The sequence below is a fragment of the Eretmochelys imbricata genome, chromosome 23 (assembly GCF_965152235.1).
Source record: "Eretmochelys imbricata isolate rEreImb1 chromosome 23, rEreImb1.hap1, whole genome shotgun sequence".
Taxonomy (NCBI): Eukaryota; Metazoa; Chordata; order Testudines; family Cheloniidae; genus Eretmochelys; species Eretmochelys imbricata.
Genome location: NC_135594.1, coordinates 9,294,103 through 9,311,616, shown reverse-complemented (window position 1 = coordinate 9,311,616; position 17,514 = coordinate 9,294,103). Strand labels below are relative to the sequence as shown.

The 17,514-nt window shown below is 50.6% G+C and overlaps 1 protein-coding gene across 1 annotated transcript; it reads right to left on the bottom strand.

Moving 5' to 3' along the window:
- Window positions 1-9,552: 9,552 nt before the first annotated feature.
- Window positions 9,553-12,183, bottom strand: LOC144279115 (uncharacterized). Its single transcript, XM_077840565.1, has 2 exons — window positions 11,448-12,183; window positions 9,553-10,393 (listed from the first exon to the last, which is right to left on the bottom strand). Exons 1-2 carry the CDS (start codon window positions 12,058-12,060, stop codon window positions 9,864-9,866), a joined length of 1,143 nt encoding a protein of 380 aa, XP_077696691.1. The 5' UTR covers window positions 12,061-12,183; the 3' UTR covers window positions 9,553-9,863.
- Between the last annotated feature and the right edge of the window lie 5,331 nt (window positions 12,184-17,514).

Here is a 17,514-nt window from a genome sequence, read left to right as displayed (position 1 = left end):
AGTAAGAGTCTGTTTTTAGCCATTTAGCTTGAGCTGGTGGCCAGACATCCACAAGGAAATGTCAGACAGACAGTCTGAGATTTTAGTTTGGTCAGAAGGAGACAGGTCTGGAGTAGAGAGGTAGACCTGTGAGTCATCTGCCTAGAGATGGTAGCTGAATTTGTGTTTGTGGATGAGATTCCCAAGAGATAAGTTACAGAGGAAGAAGAGAAGGGGACCAAGGACAGAGTGGGGATGTGGAGGATCCTCCTTAGGACATGCTGAAGGAGAGAATAGAGAAGTAGCAGGAGAATCAGGGGAGGAAAAGGGAAGGCAAGATTTCATGAAGAAGAGTATGTTCATCGTATCAAAGGCTGCTGACAGGTCAAGGAGGATGAGTGTTCCTCATTCCCGGGTAACCCGGATCTCCAACTCAATCCTTCCCCACCAACAGCACCACTGTTGAGCCCTTCCCCTGCTTTTCTCCATTAGAACATAAGAACGGCCATATTGGGGCAGACAAAAGGTCCATCCAGCCCAGTGTCCGTCTTCTGACAGTGGCCAATGCCAGGTGCCCCAGAGGGAATGAACAGAACAGATCATCATCAAGTGATCCATCCCCTGTCACCCATTCCCAGCTTCTGGCAAACAGAGGCTAGGGACACCATCTCTGCCCATCCTGGCTAATAGCCACAGTGGTTCTAATCGTCTCCTTGATGGATCTCAGTCGCTTGGCATCCATCATACCCACTGCCTCTTTGGGGAAGCTAAAAACTGCAGAGATTGGAACTTCAGGTGATGATGAGCCAAACTGATGAGTTCAACAGACCGAAATGCACACGTCCAGCAAATCTAAGGCTCTGTTAACCCCCAAAGAGTTTCCAGCAATCAGCTCTCAAAGCCATTCATTGACTGAAGAGGACACGCTGTGGCCATTGAACCTGAGCTACCCCCATGCATTTTAGCCTGAGCCCGACTTGGGACAGCTTTCAGACAGTGCATGTGATGAGGTTTTCTTGCATTCTGCATGAATTTGCCTTGAAAGTTTCGCACGGATACCAGAATTTCTGGGTTAACAGCAATATTTTAAAGTGCTCTCAAATCCACATGCAAATTCTGGCTCGGCCCCACCCCCTGAGCCGGGAGCTGGCAATAGCAACTTGGAATAGGTCAGTAAAGGCAATGCAAAGGGAAGGGGCAGATTCTCCACCTCTGGAAGTCTTCACGCCAAGACTGGATGTCTTCCTGGAAGATAATTTAGTCAAGCACAAGGTATTCAGATCAATTGTCAGAACCATGGGCCTTGAAGCCAGGGCCATGGGAGCAGCCACACTTCAACCTTCCACTTGGCAGCTAACTGCTGACCAGGATCCCGGAAGCCGAGACCCAATCTGAGGCTTTGCTCCTGACAGCCAATTGGCAGAGTCCCAGAGCTGCCAATTGGGCTGCTGACCCTACTTAAACCAGCAACGGGAACAGGAAGCTGTCTGAATAACTGGGATCCACCCTACTCTGGATTGTGTACCTTGTGGCTCTCATGGCCAATCCTTTGGCTTGACTTCTGGGGGCCCTGACCTGGTTTGGCTCCTGGCATCTGAGCTGTGGTTCTTTCTGATTTGTCGCCTGCCTTTGACCCCCTGGTATCCTGACTTTGACTGACTCCGGTTACCAACTTGTGGTTCTGAACTCTGGTTTGTCTCCTGCCTCTGATCTCCCCAGATCCTGACCCAGCTGGCTCTTGACTCCTGACTGTGGACCCCAGCTCTGACCACTGGATCTGGTTGTCCATGACCTAGCCCTGACATCAACCCAACAATAACTGGATGAAGTTCTATAGCCTAACAGTCCCTCCTGGCTTTGGAATCTGTAAATCTATAAGAGCTATCGGAATGCCAGCATTTCTCCGCATGCCCTCCAGCTGTGTGCACTGTGTCAGTGGCAACTGTAATTAAATGGTGGAGGGATTAGTGGAGCAGCTTGGCAGAGTTGTGACTGGGATAAAAGACCGGTGTATGTCGACCCTGAGGGAACAGGTATGCCTCACGTAAGTGCTGGTTATTGTCGGTTGTGTCAGTAAAGGTGCACAAGGGTGTGTCCTTGCCACAGGGATTGACAGCAGCGTGGTGGCGTACACGCAAAGGTGAAGGAGTGACAACAGTTTGCAAGTCTGAGCTGGTTTGTGTGGATTGGGCTTGCCGGTTCAGGGCAGGAAACTTCCATTCGCTACACCAGACCCGAACCCAAGTTTGGCCTTTGCAAAGAGAAGGTGTGAGACTTTGTGCCATGCTGCTCCTGTGCTCTGCTCCCAGAGTGCTCTGTGGCGTGGAGGGCAGGGTGCTTGTGTATGTGTCATTGGTACATGGGGATGTTGCTGAAACAGGCAGAGCTGGAGTGGCCCTGTGGGGGTGGTGTGAACCTTAACTCTTCATTTCCCCTCCTAAGAACCGAGGGGACAGGAATCCTTACCCAGCGAGGTCACATTCTCATAGTTCTCCTGCATGACGTCTCTGTAGAGGGCTCTCTGAGTGGGGTCCAGCAGAGCCCACTCTTCCCTGGTGAAATACACAGCCACCTCCTCAAAGGTCACCAGCTGCTGAAAGAGCAAGAGCCCCCTACTCAGTGCTTGCCCCCCATCACAGAAGAAAAGGGCCAGCCCTACCCCACTCACAGCAGACAGGAGACTTGGCGGGGGGGGAGACCTCTCCCCACTCCCAGAAGAAAGAGGGGGTGGGGGTCTTTGCATTCATCACCAGAGGCAGATCAGAGGGGCCAACTTTCTAATTTCCCCCAGGGGGCTCGATCCCTGCTTTACTCCAGGCCCTGGCCCCACCCCCACCTCGCCTCTTCCCACCCCGCCCCTTCCTGGGCCTGCTTCACCCCGCCCCGTTCCACCCCCTCCCCAGAGCATGCCCTGCCCTTGCTCTGCCTCTTCCTGCCCCAGCTCCTCCCTGCCAGCGCCTCCTGTAGGCCACTGACCAGCTGATCCTTGGGGGCGTGGGAGGTGCTGGGAGGGGGGGAGGAGCTGATCACAGGGGCTGCTGGTGGGTGCTGAGCACCCACTAGTTTTTTCCCTGTGGGCGCGCCAGTCCCGGAGCACCCACGAAGTCGCTGCCTATGAGGCAGATACAGGAAACAGAGCTGCTAGCATGGTGCAGGGACAGCTCCCTGGTAGGAATCCCAACACCCTTCCCATTGCCATCAGCTGGATGTGAGGGGATGGGTTATCTCCCCTACACCTCACTGGGTGGGGGGGTCCCCTTCATATCTCACAGCAGCCCCTGGTTAGTAGATTCACACTCCAGTACTTAGAGGCTGGGGAGTTTTCCCAGTGCAGTCCAGGGGGTTGTTTCCTGTTCCACAGTTCAGGGCTTTTATACCCCCCGAACAGAGGTGCTGGAACAATTGTTATAGTGCGGGAGGCTGAGAGCCATTGCACCAAACTGTAAACCCTGTATATGATGGAAACCACTTCAAGCCCGCACCCCCTAGTTCCAGCCCGCCCTGGCCCCAAACCTCCTGGGCCTGTTCCTACAACTCAGCCCCTCCCTTTCTCCACCTCCTCCACCTCCAGGCCGAACTGCCCAGCAGATCCCGTCTCCTCTCTCACACAGGAGCCCACCAGCATCCCTACCTGAACTGGCTCCACGGCAGCCATTTCCCTGCCCTGTCGCCGGGGGAGAGGGGATGAGCAGGAGCGAAACAGGGATGTTCTTCTGCAGCCTGCCAGGACAAAAAGGGCAAGTGGGCAGATTGCAGAAAAGGCTTTATTTTAATTTCCCTCCTGATTCCCTACAGGCTCTTTCCCGGCAGAGCTGTTCTCGACTCTGCCATGCAGAGGAAACGCCTGGTCGCCTCATTGCAGAGCAGACCTGGCCCCTCTCACCAGCACTAAACCCATGCAGACATTTTTAAACCCTCCCCAGAAACAAAGTCTCTGAATCAAATACTAACCATATGCTGATGCCTATGTTAATCTGGAGTCACTCCTTGTCCTTCCCTCCAGTGACTGGATTAACACTAGTTTCAGTGAAACAAGAAACATGGCTTTGGAGAGATGAGGACAGAATCTGTTTCAACAGGTCACATCTGGGATAAGGCCTCAGGGCAATAGTTTTCCCTCCAAAATGTGAAGTTCCTACAGTACTGAAGGGGCCAGTGCAGCAAAAGTTGGGGTGATTGTGACAGATCTGGCAATTTCCTTGGTAAGTGTTACGGAATGAAGTAAATATCTTTGGAGACCATTGTAGAAAATGCAGAGATTTTGTATTATTGTGGGCCAGGTAGACCAAAGGACTATATTGAACAAGGTGGCCGACAAGAATGGTCTTTTGGGACAAGATGTGGGAACTGGATTTCCTGGGAAATATCTTGAATGCAAATCCCCCACCCCAGTTTATGCAAATTCCAGGCCTTCTGAAGCTATGCCCTGAGGAGTGGCCTTTGTCTGCTGGCCACCTGTTATCTGAGGCCAACATCAAAGGCCAAATCTGTATAGAGGCAAGGCTGAACTATTTATGGTTGTTCTGGTTCTAGTTAAGGCTGTTATGAACTTGTAACAACAGAAAAAAAGCTGAGTGGAGTTTGAGGGCCTGGCTCCTTTTAGAGCCCCTGCTGGAGCTGGGGGCTGATTTCTGGTAAGCTTATGAGCATGCATGTAGGGTTTTTATTGTTTTTACACTGCTGATAGCCTCTGGAGACAATGCAAAGTGCAGACACTGGCCTGTTTACGCAGCGTGGTTTGCTGGGATATCACAATGTAGGCAGGGAGCTGTGCAGCCAGGAAACACTCTGGACAGGAGGAAGAGAAACACTGGACACTGCATTAGAGAGGTGCTGGCCAGGAGCCAGAAGCCTAAAAGTGGGTGCCCTTGGTGGACCATGCAGTGGAGATACATGTGCAGTTGCCCTGAACTGTGAAAGTGATTTCCTATCAGTATTTGCTAAAAGGAGAGAACATTAGCTCACCACCTGCTGGCCACTCACACAGGGAGCACTGAGTGATGCTTTTTTAACCAGAGAATGGCGGGTGTGAAATTTCCATGCTGTCACTGGCTAACAGCGGCCACTGATCCACCCCAGAGGCAGCTGCATCTCAGCCCTGGGGAAAGCAAAGCCTCATGGAGACCATTTGTCATAAAGTTTGGGGATACTTCTGGTTAGGATTGTGTTTAAGGCCAGAAGGGATCAGCAGATCATCTGGTCTGACCCCCTGTATATCACAGATTACCAGCACCATGCAGCATCATCACACTAACCCAGAGACTGAAATTAGACCCCACCATATCAGCCCATGGGAAAATCAACTATTATGTTCCACAGGGAGAGACTAGGAGAGAGTGAGGACCACCGATGTCTGAGCCCTCTACAATGGCAGGGAGATGATTCAGTGAGATACACAAAGACAATCCTGGTGACTGACCAGCACCCAACACTGCAGAGGAAGGTGAAACCCCCAGGGTCACTGCCTGTCTGTCCTGGGGGAAATTCCTTCCTGACCCTATCCACTCAGAGCCTGAGCAGGTGAACAAGAACTAGCCAGCCAAGCACTTGAGAGAGAGAGAGTGCTCAGTGCCACCTCAGAGGCTTGGGCCTCCCATCCAGCATCCCATCTCCAAACATGGCTGTCTCTTACAAAAATCAAATCCCAAGGGGAAAAAAACAGAACGAAACATTAACTGTGGCAAGTCACAGGAAGTATAATTAGGCAGGGAGGCCAAAAACAAATCTGAAGAACAATTAGCAAAAGACACACAAACTAAGAGCAATTGTTTTTAAAGTACATCAGAAGCAGGAAGTGGCTAGTCAGTGTGGCCACTGGACTATCAAGGTGCTACAGGAGCACTCAAGAAAGACAAGAAGCTAAATGAATTATTTGCATAGGACTTTACTGCAGAGAATGTGAGGGAGATTTTCACACCTGAGACATTCTTTTTAGGTGGCAAATCTGAGGAACTGCCCCAGACTGAGGTGTCAATAGGAGGTTTTGGAAGAAATTGATAAATTAAACAGTAATAAATCACCAGGCCCAGATGATATTCAATCTAGAGTTTTGAAGGAACTCAAATGAAATTTCAAAACCACTAACTGTGGTATGTTTCAGAGTAACAGCCGTGTTAGTCTGTATTCGCAAAAAGAAAAGGAGTACTTGTGGCACCTTAGAGACTAACCAATTTATTTGAGCATAAGCTTTCGTGAGCTACAGCTCACTTCATTGGATGCATTCAGTCTCTAAGGTGCCACAAGTACTCCTTTTCGTTGTACCAGATGAGTGGAGGATTGCTAATGTAATGCTGATTTTTAAAAAAAGGCTCCAGAGAGGATCCTGGGAATTACAGGCCACTAAACCTTACTTTACTACCAAACAAATTGGTTGAAACTATAGTAAAGAACAGAATTATCAGACAAATAGAAGAATATGTTAGGAAAGAGTCAACATGGCTTTTTGTAAAGCGAAATCATGCCTCACCAATCTATTAGAATTATTTGAGGGCGTCAACAAACGTGTGGATGGGGTGATCCAGTGCATGTAGTATACTTGGACTTTCAGAAAGCATTTGACAAAGTCTCTCACGAAAGGGTCTTAAGCAAAGTAGGCTGTTCTGGGACAAGCGGGAAGGTCCTCTCCTGGATCAGTAATTGGTTAAAAGATGTGGGGGAGGGGGAGAAGGAAAGGTAAGAATAAATGTTCAGTTTTCAAAGTGGAGTAAGGTAAATAGTGGGGTCCTCCAATGATATGTACTGGGTCCTGTGCTGTTCAACAGATTAATAAGTGATCTGGAAAAAGGGGTAAAGAGTGAGGTGGCAAAGTTTGCAGATGACACAAAATTACTCAAGATGTTGACTGTGAAGAGACACAAGTATCTCACAAAAATGGATGAATGGGCAACACAATGGCAGATGAAATTCAATGCTGATAAATTCAAAGTAAGGCATATTGGAAAACATAATTCCAACTATACATGTAAAATGATGGGGTCTAAATTAGCTGTTACCACTCAAGAAAGAGATTGTGGAGTCCTTGTGGATAGTTCTCTGAAAACCTCCATTCAGTGTGCAGCAGCAGTCAAAAAAGCAAACAGAATGTTAGGAATCATTAGGAAATGCAAGTAGGTTTTCCCTTCAGGAAAGGGATAGATAAGACAGTAAATACCATAATGGCACTATATAAATCCACGGTATGTCCGCATCTTGAATACTGTGTGTACTTCTGGTCACTCCATATCAAAAAAAGAAATATTAGAATTGGAAAAGTACAGAGAAAGACAAGAAAAACGATTCAGGGGATGGAACAAGCTTCTGTATGAGGAGAGAATAAAAAGACAGGGACGGTTCATCTTAGAAAAGAGATGACAAAGGTCTATAAAATTATGAATGGTGTGGAGAAAGTGAATAAGGAAGTGTTATATACTCCTTCACATAACATAAGAACCAGGGGAACCTAACGAAATTAATAGACAGCAGGTTTAAAACAACATACGGAAGTACATCTTCACAAAGCACACAGTCAACCGATGGAACACATTGCCAGAGGGTGCTGTGAAGGCCAGAAGTATGAATGGTCAGGGGCAGCAGGTTTGTAGAAATTTTGGTGGTGCCCAGAACGGCCAGAGCCTGCCGCCCCCCAAACTCTGCCCCCACACCTGCCTAAGGTTCTGGGAGGGAGTTTGGTCGGGGGGGGGGGGGGGGAGGAGGTCTGGGCTGCAGGCCCTGGGCTGGGGCAGGGGATTGGGGTGCAGGATGAGTGAGAGGTTGGGCTCTGGGAGGGAGCTTGGGTGTGGGAGGGGGTCTGGGATGCAGGCTGTGGGATGGCATTTGGGTGTAGTCTCTGGGCTGGGGCAAGGGTTGCAGGCTCTGGGAGGGAGTGCAGAGGGCTGGGGTGCAGGCTCCGGGAGGAAATTGGGGGCAGGAGGGGGCGTGTGGGAAGGGGGTGGGGGTGCAGGCTCTGGGATGGAGTTTGGGTGCAGGCTCCAGGCTAGGGCAGGGGGTGGGTGTGCAGGAGGGGGTGAGGGGTGCAGGCTCTGGGAGGGAGTTTGGGGGTGCAGGCTCTGGGAGGGAGTTTGGGGCCAGAGGGTAGGGGTGGGGGTGCAGGCTCTGGGAGGGGGTGCGGCACTCACCAAGGGCTCCTAGGCAGGGCAGGCCGGGGGTCCCCACGCGCTGCTACCCCCAGGCACTCCCCCTGCAGCTTCCCATTGGAAGGCAGGGGCGCTTGGGGTGGGAAACAGATCCCCCCCCTGCCCACGTGGAGTGAGCAGGCAGGAAGCCACTCAGCTCTGCTGCGCTGCCAGTGGTGAGTGGGGGCCCTGGGCTGTTTTAAATGGCCTGGGGGATGCACGGGGGGGGGGGCGCGGAGGCAGAAGGCGGGGCTGAGGGAGAGAGCCGGCCTCAAACAGTGCTGGAGCCGGGTATGTTAATTGTATGTTAATAGTTCATAATAGGAATAGAAGCAAAAATTGAATGAATTTCTTATCAGTATTTCATCAAAAGAGAGAAAAACCCCCAACATTTGATATGCAATCCTTGCAATATTCAAGAATTTGAGGAAAGGGCAAAATCTGAGGAGATTTTAATGTTAACATTTTATAATGAGAGAGAGATGGAAATATCGCAGGGGATATTAAGTTAGTAATAGATAACTAGAGAGAAAATGGGGCAAGACTTAGGGTATTTTATATCAGTCTTGGGGAGTTTTATATCAGAATTGGGAGGAAGTGGGTCAAAAACTAAATATTTGATAATAGAGAGAAACAGTAAAATCTGAGGGCATTTTACATCCATATTCAATAATGAGAGAGAAAAGTGGGAACACTTGAAAGGATTTCATATGGCTGTTTGTAACCAAACAACCCCCCTGCCCAATTCACATGATGAGCAGGGAGTCCTTTGAAAAGCTGCTTTAAGAGGACAAGGCAGGGGAATACGGAGCCGGAGGGTGATGGGCAAGCAACTGGTGGGAGCTGCATCAGGCAGTTGTGGGGGGGCAGTAGCTGGGACTGGGTAACCTGAGTCTGGGTGGGCAGTCTCCACTGGGGACTCTAGTTCCTCCCTTCTCCTCCTCTGCATCTTCCATGCCCGACGGCTTGCAGAGAATGGTCACCCCATCCCATCCCATCCCACCCCACGGGCAGCCAGGGCACAAGGCTCTCCCAAGCAGCACCCTCTAACCCCCTCCCCATCTAACCCCTTTCCCATCTGGGGAATGACTCAGGACAACAATTTCCTGCCTAAACAAGGACAATCTACTGCAGAGAAAATAGGCAGGGAAATATCCAAAATCTGAGGAGATCTGAAATTGATAGTGGAGAATTAGAGAGAAAATGCAGCAAAATCTGAGAATAGAAAAGGGGTCAGTAATTTGAGGGAAAAAAAGTGTGTGGGGGGAAATCTACATGGATTTTACCTCCATATTCAATAATTAGAGAGAGATGGGGGAGAATTGGAGAAAATTTTATCAGTATTTGGGAGTATTTGGGAAACCGTCAATTCTGAGGTGATTTCATCCTCCCTTGTCCCTGCGATTCTATTCTATGTTCTCTTCATGTCTCGCTGTAATTTCCTGGCTACACAGAGATAGTTAAATCTACACTTCACGCTGTCTCTCTCCCCTCTCTCTTTAATCTCTTTTATTTTGTCTCTCTTCCCTTTCTCACATCTCTATCCCCGAACACAAAGGGGAAAACCCACTGGAGACAGGTCTCCTTGCTCCCCCCCACAATCCCAGTTTTGCTCCTGGGGCAGATCCTGGCAAGAGCTGAGAGCAACAGTGTCACTGTTGTTAACACAGCTCCAGTGACTCCCGCAGGAGCATTAGCAACAAGGGAGCAGATTCCGAGGCCGTGAGATGTGACATTCCAGGAGCATTCGTGCCTGTCCAGTCCCCAGCACTTTCACTGAGGTTTCTCTCCATCACCTGGTGTCCCCGGCTCAGGGGTTGAGGTCAGCAGAGCCGGTAGCTGTCCTAGGGGGCTGGTTCCAGCCAGAGAAAGTCCCCACCTACTGCTGGGCTGAGGGTACGTTGCTGGGGCATCATGCCGTGGTGTGGGAGAGGCAGCAGGGGCCTGTGCTCTTGCAGCCATTATAGACAGGAGTTGCTGGACCAGTTCTCTCTGTTGGGCTCTGTCCTCCTCCCTTAGCTGCCGTTCCTGTTCCAGGAACCGCGTTGCAAGTGCCTGCTCCCTGGCTGAAACGCTTGCCTCCAGCTGGATGGCGAGCCTCAGCCTCTCCACCTGCCTCTCAGCACGCCGTTGTTCCAGTCTTTCATCCCTCTGCTTCTGGTACTGCACCTGCTGCTCTACCCTCTGAAGAACATGGAGCATAACTTCATCACGGAAACGCTTTCTTTTGGAACGGTCCGCGAGGGTACGCTGGGTCAGGGATGGAGTTCCTGAAGAACAGCAGGCCGTGTAGCCTGAAGGTCCTGAAACAGGACAAGAAAGAGAGGGTTAGTGTCTAAACTAGCTCAGCGGAGGAGACAAGATCAGTAACTGAGGAATCCCAAGGACATAAAATGTAACAGTTCTGAAGTGAACCTACACATATTGTGAAGGGGACGCTTCAGTCCACATGCTGTTTCTTGACACAGCCTTGTTAATCACAGTGACAGATGTGCAGAAGCAATGGTAAGTTTAAAATTAAAACCTTTACTCTGCTTCATAAAAACCTCATAACTTATTGTCATATGGGGGAGGGGTGTATAGCACCCTGGCTGCAAAAGGCTTTTTCTGTCATTTCAGATCTTTTTCCTATTTCAGAAGGCATAACTGTCCTTGTGGTGCCCTAGTGACAGAGAGAGAGGTTATTCCAAGCTACTGGAGGGAAACCCATAGTGTAAGCAGCAGAAGTATTCAAATGTATAGTGACTGGAGGGGGCCTGGAAAATTTGCTCTTCCATGCAATCTATCTAGAGTTCCTGCTTCAGGAGAAGTTTGCAGCTATCAGCAGCTAGGCTTGGGTCAGAATCCATGAGGGAATTAACATGATGCTGTGTTAGCTCACACATGGCTTATCCCGTTATTACTGTATGCAACATTTTCTGAAATCTGCAACTTTACTCCACCCTTGCATGGATTATCTCTAACTGAAATGGACTAGATTTGGACATAGAATACTGTTTCCAAAATACACACACTCAGTTCACTGTTTACAGGCAGCTGCATAGACCTAGGAGTGATTGTAGAGTGGCAAATTTCTAATTACTGAAAGGAAAACAAGAATGACCATAGCAAATCACTGTGTCTTAATACTTAAAATAACCATTACAGCTGTGTACGGAAGCTTGAAATTCCAAGTCACCCTGCGAACTCCACGCTGGGACAGGGGAAGTGGGGGCGCCTAGGGACTGTGACACAACCCGCCATTACTAGCCAAACGCTGGTAGCCAGGGGTAGCTTACTGGTTTTGCATTGCTTCTTAAAGCAGAAATCGCTCCTATTACTGTAATAATCCACTTTTAATTGGAATCATACACTTACCGGCGGGTTCTAGGGCTGCTTCTGGCTCCACCGGGTTCTCAGCAGACTTGGCAGAGGGCTGTTCTTTAGAGGCAGGAGGATCAAACAGCTCTTCTGAGTAGGGACTGAGAATTTGCTCTTGATCCTGATCCACAGCCTGCTCTGGAACTGGTTGCATTAAAAATGTCACTTCATGATCCTGGCTGGGAGCCGGCTGCCGCCTGCAATCAGACCCCAGGCTGGATTCGGGGGCCAGCAGGGCACCGTCCGGGCTCACCAGGTCATCATGAAGCACGGTTGGCTCTGTGCTGGGCACAGTGCTCAGGACCCGGTCAAAGTCATCATAAAATGGGCATGTCATTGGTGAGTTGCCCGAGAAGCGATTCTTATCCCTGGTCTTCCTGTATTCTCTCTTTAGCCTCTTAATTCGCTCCCTGCACTGATCACTTGTCCGGAAAATCTGCAGAGCGGCCAGCTTTTTAGAGATTTGCTGATACAGGTGGTCATTCCTGGTGCTTTTGCTGAAATCCACAGTTTTACTGGCCTCACACCACAGATTCACCAAAATCTGGCTGTGCTCAAGTGACCAGGAAGCAGCTCGCTTTACAAAAGGCTTGAATGGATCAGTCTCCATTGCAAACCCTGGAGGATTTTTCACCGTGTGCTTGCAGAGCGGTGCTCAGAAGACAACGGGTTAACGCTGACTTGCTGCCATTCGGAAGGGGGGCTTCCGTTTGCAGTAGAGTGCATTGCAGATTGCTGGCATAGAGAGGACTAAGGAAGTTGTCCCAATGACCTCTGGGATACATCCGGCAGACTCCCAAGACCTGAATCAAGCCAAGGTCATGTCTACACTGCAAAGCAATAGGGCTCAGACCTCCAACCCTTAAGGGTCCTGGGACCCTGGGTTCAAGCCCAGGGTTAGCACAATTGCAGTGTGGAAGCTAGTGGGGTTTGCATTGAGCCTGAGTTTACATTGCAGTGTAGAGATAGCCCTGGTCACTTTCCTGTTCCCAGGGCATTCACTCTCCTGTAGCTGGATTGGCTCCTACAAGGGCTAACAGGAGCGAAAGCCGTGTGTGTGTGTGTGTGTGAGAGAGAGAGAGAGAGAGAGAGAGAGAGAGTGAGTGTAACGCAGCAGCTCTGGGACTCACAGATGCAGGAGGAAGAGCAGAGATGGGGACTAGTTCCCTCTGGAGAAAGTCCCTGTCCCAGTGTGTGTGGCAGGCTGCAGGCCAGGTTGGAATTGAAGGAGACAGGAGGGGCTGGAACAGCTGGGAGCAGGGGGTGCTGGCAGGAAGGAAGCACAAAGAACGAGACACTGGGCAGCTCCTGGCTGTAGGTGCTCTGTGAAACACAAGATGCTGCTACCTCCAGTGTGACTGGGGAGCCCTGGCTGAGCAGCTGCTGCTTTCCCAGCCAGGTCTGTGCTGAGGAGAAATCTTCGTTAAAGTTCTTCCTGTGCTCAGCTGAGGTGGGGATTTTCTCCAGCTGGAACCTGCCCCCACCCCCTGCCCCGCCACGGGCTCTGCCACCCCCCGCCCCGCTACGGGCTCTGCCATCAGCAGCCTCTGAGCCGGAGACACCAGCTAATTGAGAGAGACCTTGGAGAAAGGGCTGGGGATGGGCAGGAAAGAGTCTTTCAGAGCTCACAGCCCCTGGGAACAGGATGGGTAAGGAGGAAGGGAGACTGCCCAGCCCAAGGTTACCCATTCTGAGCTGCTGTCCCCCCAATCTGCCCAACACAGCTCCCATGTGCTGCAGGTTACCTGTCCACCTCTGCTGCTGCGCCCTCCCTGCTGCAAGGGAGTCTGCTTCTTCCATACCCCCCTCTGAAAGCAGCTCCCCAAAGGGCTGCCTGCTGCCGATGTGAATGGCAGTGGTGGTGGGAAACTATCACTGTCTGCTTGTTTATTGAATGTTCATGTACAATCCCTTCTAACTTTCCCACGTATTTAATATTGAGATCAAATCCCTTCACAGCGTGGTGTTTTTCTCTCATATGATCAAATATTTTATTTGTATCCTATTTTCTCCCCATGTCTCAAAGATTGTTATAAACTGTCCTAAAATTTTGCCCTGCTTTCTCTCTGCCTCTCTATTCCTTATTTAAGTGTCCTGAGATTTTCTCCGTCTCTGTTATAAAATATTAACATAAAATCTCAGAATTTTCCCTTTTCTCAAATTCTTGAATATTGATAGAAAATCCTTCCAAATGTTGCCCCATTTCTTTCTATTTATGAAATAATTATCAGAAATTCACTCAAATTTTAATTCTTTACCTATTATTGACTCAAAGTATTAAATCCCTCATATTTTTCCACTTTCTTTTCTAATTTATGAAAATTGATCCAAAATTCTTTAGATATCCACCCTTCCGTCTGTAACGACTGAACACTGATATCAGCTGTCAGAGTTTGAACCTCCCCCCACAGTGACATAAGTCACATCAACTTTCAGGGCTGTATACACTGTGCGATGTCAGCGAGAGCGTCTGCGGCTGACATCACATGTTTTCACCAGATGCGCTACATCGATGCGGCTGCATCCATGGGTGGCATGTGGCTCCAGCATTTGGAGGCTGGCCCAAGTGCCAGAAGCTCCACCGGTGCCCAGATGGTGGCCCCAAGGCCCTGCCCCGCCCCTATGTGGCCTTCTCCCCTGAGGCCCTGCCCATGCTCAACCTCTGCTCCACCCCAGGCCGCGCTCCCTCTCAGCCTTCTCTCCCAAGGCCCCCCTGCCCACCCACCAAGTCCATCCTCGCCTCCTTCCCTGAGACCCCACCGAGTCCCGAGACACCCACCACTCTCTGTAACCCCCACACCTCCTGGGTGTGGTGTTCTGTGCCATCTAGTGGCACAAAGACCACGTAGAGAGAGAGATGAAATGAGTTTGCTCTATAGCCTTGGCTAACAACCAGTTGGCTTTTAGCTCATGTGGTAGAGGCTCATGCACTAAGCTCCAGAGGCCCCAGGTTTGATCCCCCCTGCCCGACGACCAGGGTCTGTTGGTGTTACACCTCCTTCCCCATGTCCCCTCTGCTGCCACTCGCCGAGTCCCTCCTCTCCTCCACCCCTGTCCCCAAGGCCCCCCTGCCCACCTCTCGCTGAGTCCGTCCCCCCCCACCCTCAAGACCCCGCTGCTCGGGGGAGGAGGCCAGGGGGTTGAGGGTGGAGCAGAGGAGGAAGTCGGGACTCAGCGAGCGTTGTGGTAAGTGGGGGGGTCACGGGAGAGGAGAGTGGAGGAGGGGAGAGACTGGGTGAATGGCAGCATGGGGGGCCTCGCGGGAGGGGCGGAGCAGGGACGGGAAGAGGTGGAGCGCTTGGGGGACCACCGGAGGAAAAGCGGGAGGGGGCCTTGGGGACAGAGCACATTCTGGGCCACCACAGCCCAGGTGTCTGCTCGCTCAAAGGCAGCAGCGGATCGGTGGCTATGCCGCAGGGGAGTCTTAGCATCCCCTGGCCTATTATACCCATTGCCTATGGCTGCACTGATGTAATGTAGCAGTGAAGATAAGCCCTGGGTTTTTGCTGCCCCAGGCACTCCCCAGAGTGGGTGACAATCTCCATGCTACTGTATTAACCCCTCACTTTCCCATCACCACGTTCACTGGAAGTGTCTCAAAACCCCATGACTAATGAGCTCCATGACATGTTGCTTCTCCCAGCACTGAGATGTAGCCACCTCTGGGGTGGGCCCCTTGTGGCCTTTATTTGCCAGGGATAGGGCATGTGACCAAGTCACCTGGTACTGGACGCCATCATAGAATACCATACACATCACTCCTGACCCGCAGCCTCAGCAGACGATGCGCCTCACTCCTGACCCGCAGCCCCTCACTCCATTGATGCGTATCGTTCCTGACTCACAGCATCCCCAACTCCTGACCAGCATCCCCAACAAACAATGCACTTCATTCCCAATTCGCAGTTCCCCTGCCAATGCCCTTCACTCCTGACCCGCAGCCCCCCCACTCGAACAATGCACCTCACTCCCAACTTGCAGTCCCCCATCGTGATGATGCATCTCACTCCTGACCTGCAGGCCCCCACCACAATGATGCACCTCACTCCTGACTCACAGCCCCCCACCTGTACGATGCGCCTCATTCCATGACTGCAACCCGCTCCCAAACAATGCACCTCACTCCTGCCCCAAAATGCCCCCAGATGATGCACCTCATTCCTCTTGACCTGCTGCTCACAAACAGGGAAGAATTGGTAGGCGAAGTAGAATTGGGTGGCAACCTGGGCAGCAGTGACCATGAGATGGTCGAGTTTAGGATCCTCACAAAAGGAAGAAAGGAGAGTAGCAAAATACGGACCCTGGACTACAGAAAAGCAGACTTTGACTCCCTCAGGGAACTGATGGGCAGGATCCCCTGGGAGAATAACATGGGGGGGCAAGGAGTCCAGGAACGCTGGCTGTATTTCAAAGAATCCTTATTGAGGGTGCAGGAACAAACCATCCTGATGTGCAGAAAGAATAGCAAATATGGCAGGCGACCAGCTTGGCTTAACAGAGAAATCTTCGGTGAGCTTAAACACAAAAAGGAAGCTTACAAGAAGTAGAAACTTGGACAGATGACTAGGGAGGAATATAAAAATATTGCTCAAGCATACAGGGATGTAATCAGGAAGGCCAAAGCACAGCTGGAGTTGCAGCTAGCAAGGGATGTAAAGGGTAACAAGAAGGGTTTCTACAGGTATGTTAGCAACAAGAAAAAGGTCAGGGAAAGTGTGGGACCCTTACCGAATGAGGGAGGCAACCTAGTGACAGATGATGTGGAAAAAGCTGAAGTACTCAATGCTTTTTTTGCCTCTCTCTTCACAGGCAAGGTCAGCTCCCAGACTGCTGCACTGGGCAGCACAGTACGGGGAGGAGGTGAGCAGCCCTCAGTGGTGAAAGAACAGGTTAAGGACTATTTAGAAAAGCTGGGCATACACAAGTCCATGGGGCTGGATGCAATGCATCCGAGGGTGCTGAGGGAGTTGGCTAATGTGATTGCAGAGCCATTGGCCATTATCTTTGAAAACTCGTGGCGATTGGGGGAGGTCCCGGATGATGAGAAAAAGGCAAATATAGTGCCCATCTTTTAAAAGGGGAAGAAGGAAAATCCTCACCTCAGTCCCCAGAAAAGTTATGGAGCAGGTCCTCAAGGAATCCATTTTGAAGCACTTGGAGGAGAGGAAGGTGATCAGGAACAGTCAACATGGATTCACCAAGGGCAAGTCATGTCTGACCCATCTGATTGCCTTCTATGATGAGATAACTGGCTCTGTGGATATGGGGAAAGTGGTGGACCTGATATATCTTGACTTTAGCAAAGCTTTTGATACGGTCTTCCACAGTATACTTGCCAGCAAGCTAAAGAAGTATGGATTGGATGAATGGGCTGTAAGGTGGATAGAAAGCTGGTTAGATAGTCGGGTTCCATGGGTAGTGATCAACAGGTCAGTGTCTAGTTGGCAGTTGATTTCAAGCGGCATACCCCAGGGGTCGGTCCTGGGGCCAGTTTTGTTCAAGATCTTAGTTAATGATCTGGATGATGGGATTCCTTGCACCCTCAGAAAGTTCGCGTCTGACACTAAGCTGGGGGGAAAGGTAGATATGCTGGAGGGTAGGGATAGGGTCCAGAGTGTCCTAGGAAAATTGGAGGATTGGGCCAAAAGAAATCTGATGAGGTTCAACAAGGACAAGTGCTGAGTCCTGCACTTAGGATGGAAGAATCCCAGGCATTGCCACAGGCTGGGGTCCGACTGGCTAAGCAGCAGTTCTGTAGAAAAGGACCTGGAGATTACAATGGACAAGAAGTTGGATATGAGTCAGCAGTGTGCCCTTGTTGCCAAGAAGGCTAATGGCATATTGGGCTGTATGAGTAGGAGCATTGCCAGCAGATCGAGGGAAGTGATTATTCCCCTCTGTTCAGCACTGGTGAGGCCACATCTGGAGTACTGCGTCCAGTTTTGGGCCCCCACTACAGAAAGGATGTGGACAAATTGGAGAGAGTCTAGTGGAGGGCAATGAAAGTAGGGGACTGGGGCAAATCACTTATGAGGAGAGGCTGAGGGCACTGGGCTTATTTAGC

Excerpts from the sequence above, each read along its gene's own strand:
- LOC144279115 (XM_077840565.1), bottom strand. The coding sequence starts at position 12,060 with ATGGAGACTGATCCATTCAAGCCTTTTGTAAAGCGAGCTGCTTCCTGG. Across the intron at positions 10,394-11,447 it reads AGCAGCCCTAGAACCCGCCG|GACCTTCAGGCTACACGGCC; the intron begins GTAAGTGTATGA and ends GTCCTGTTTCAG.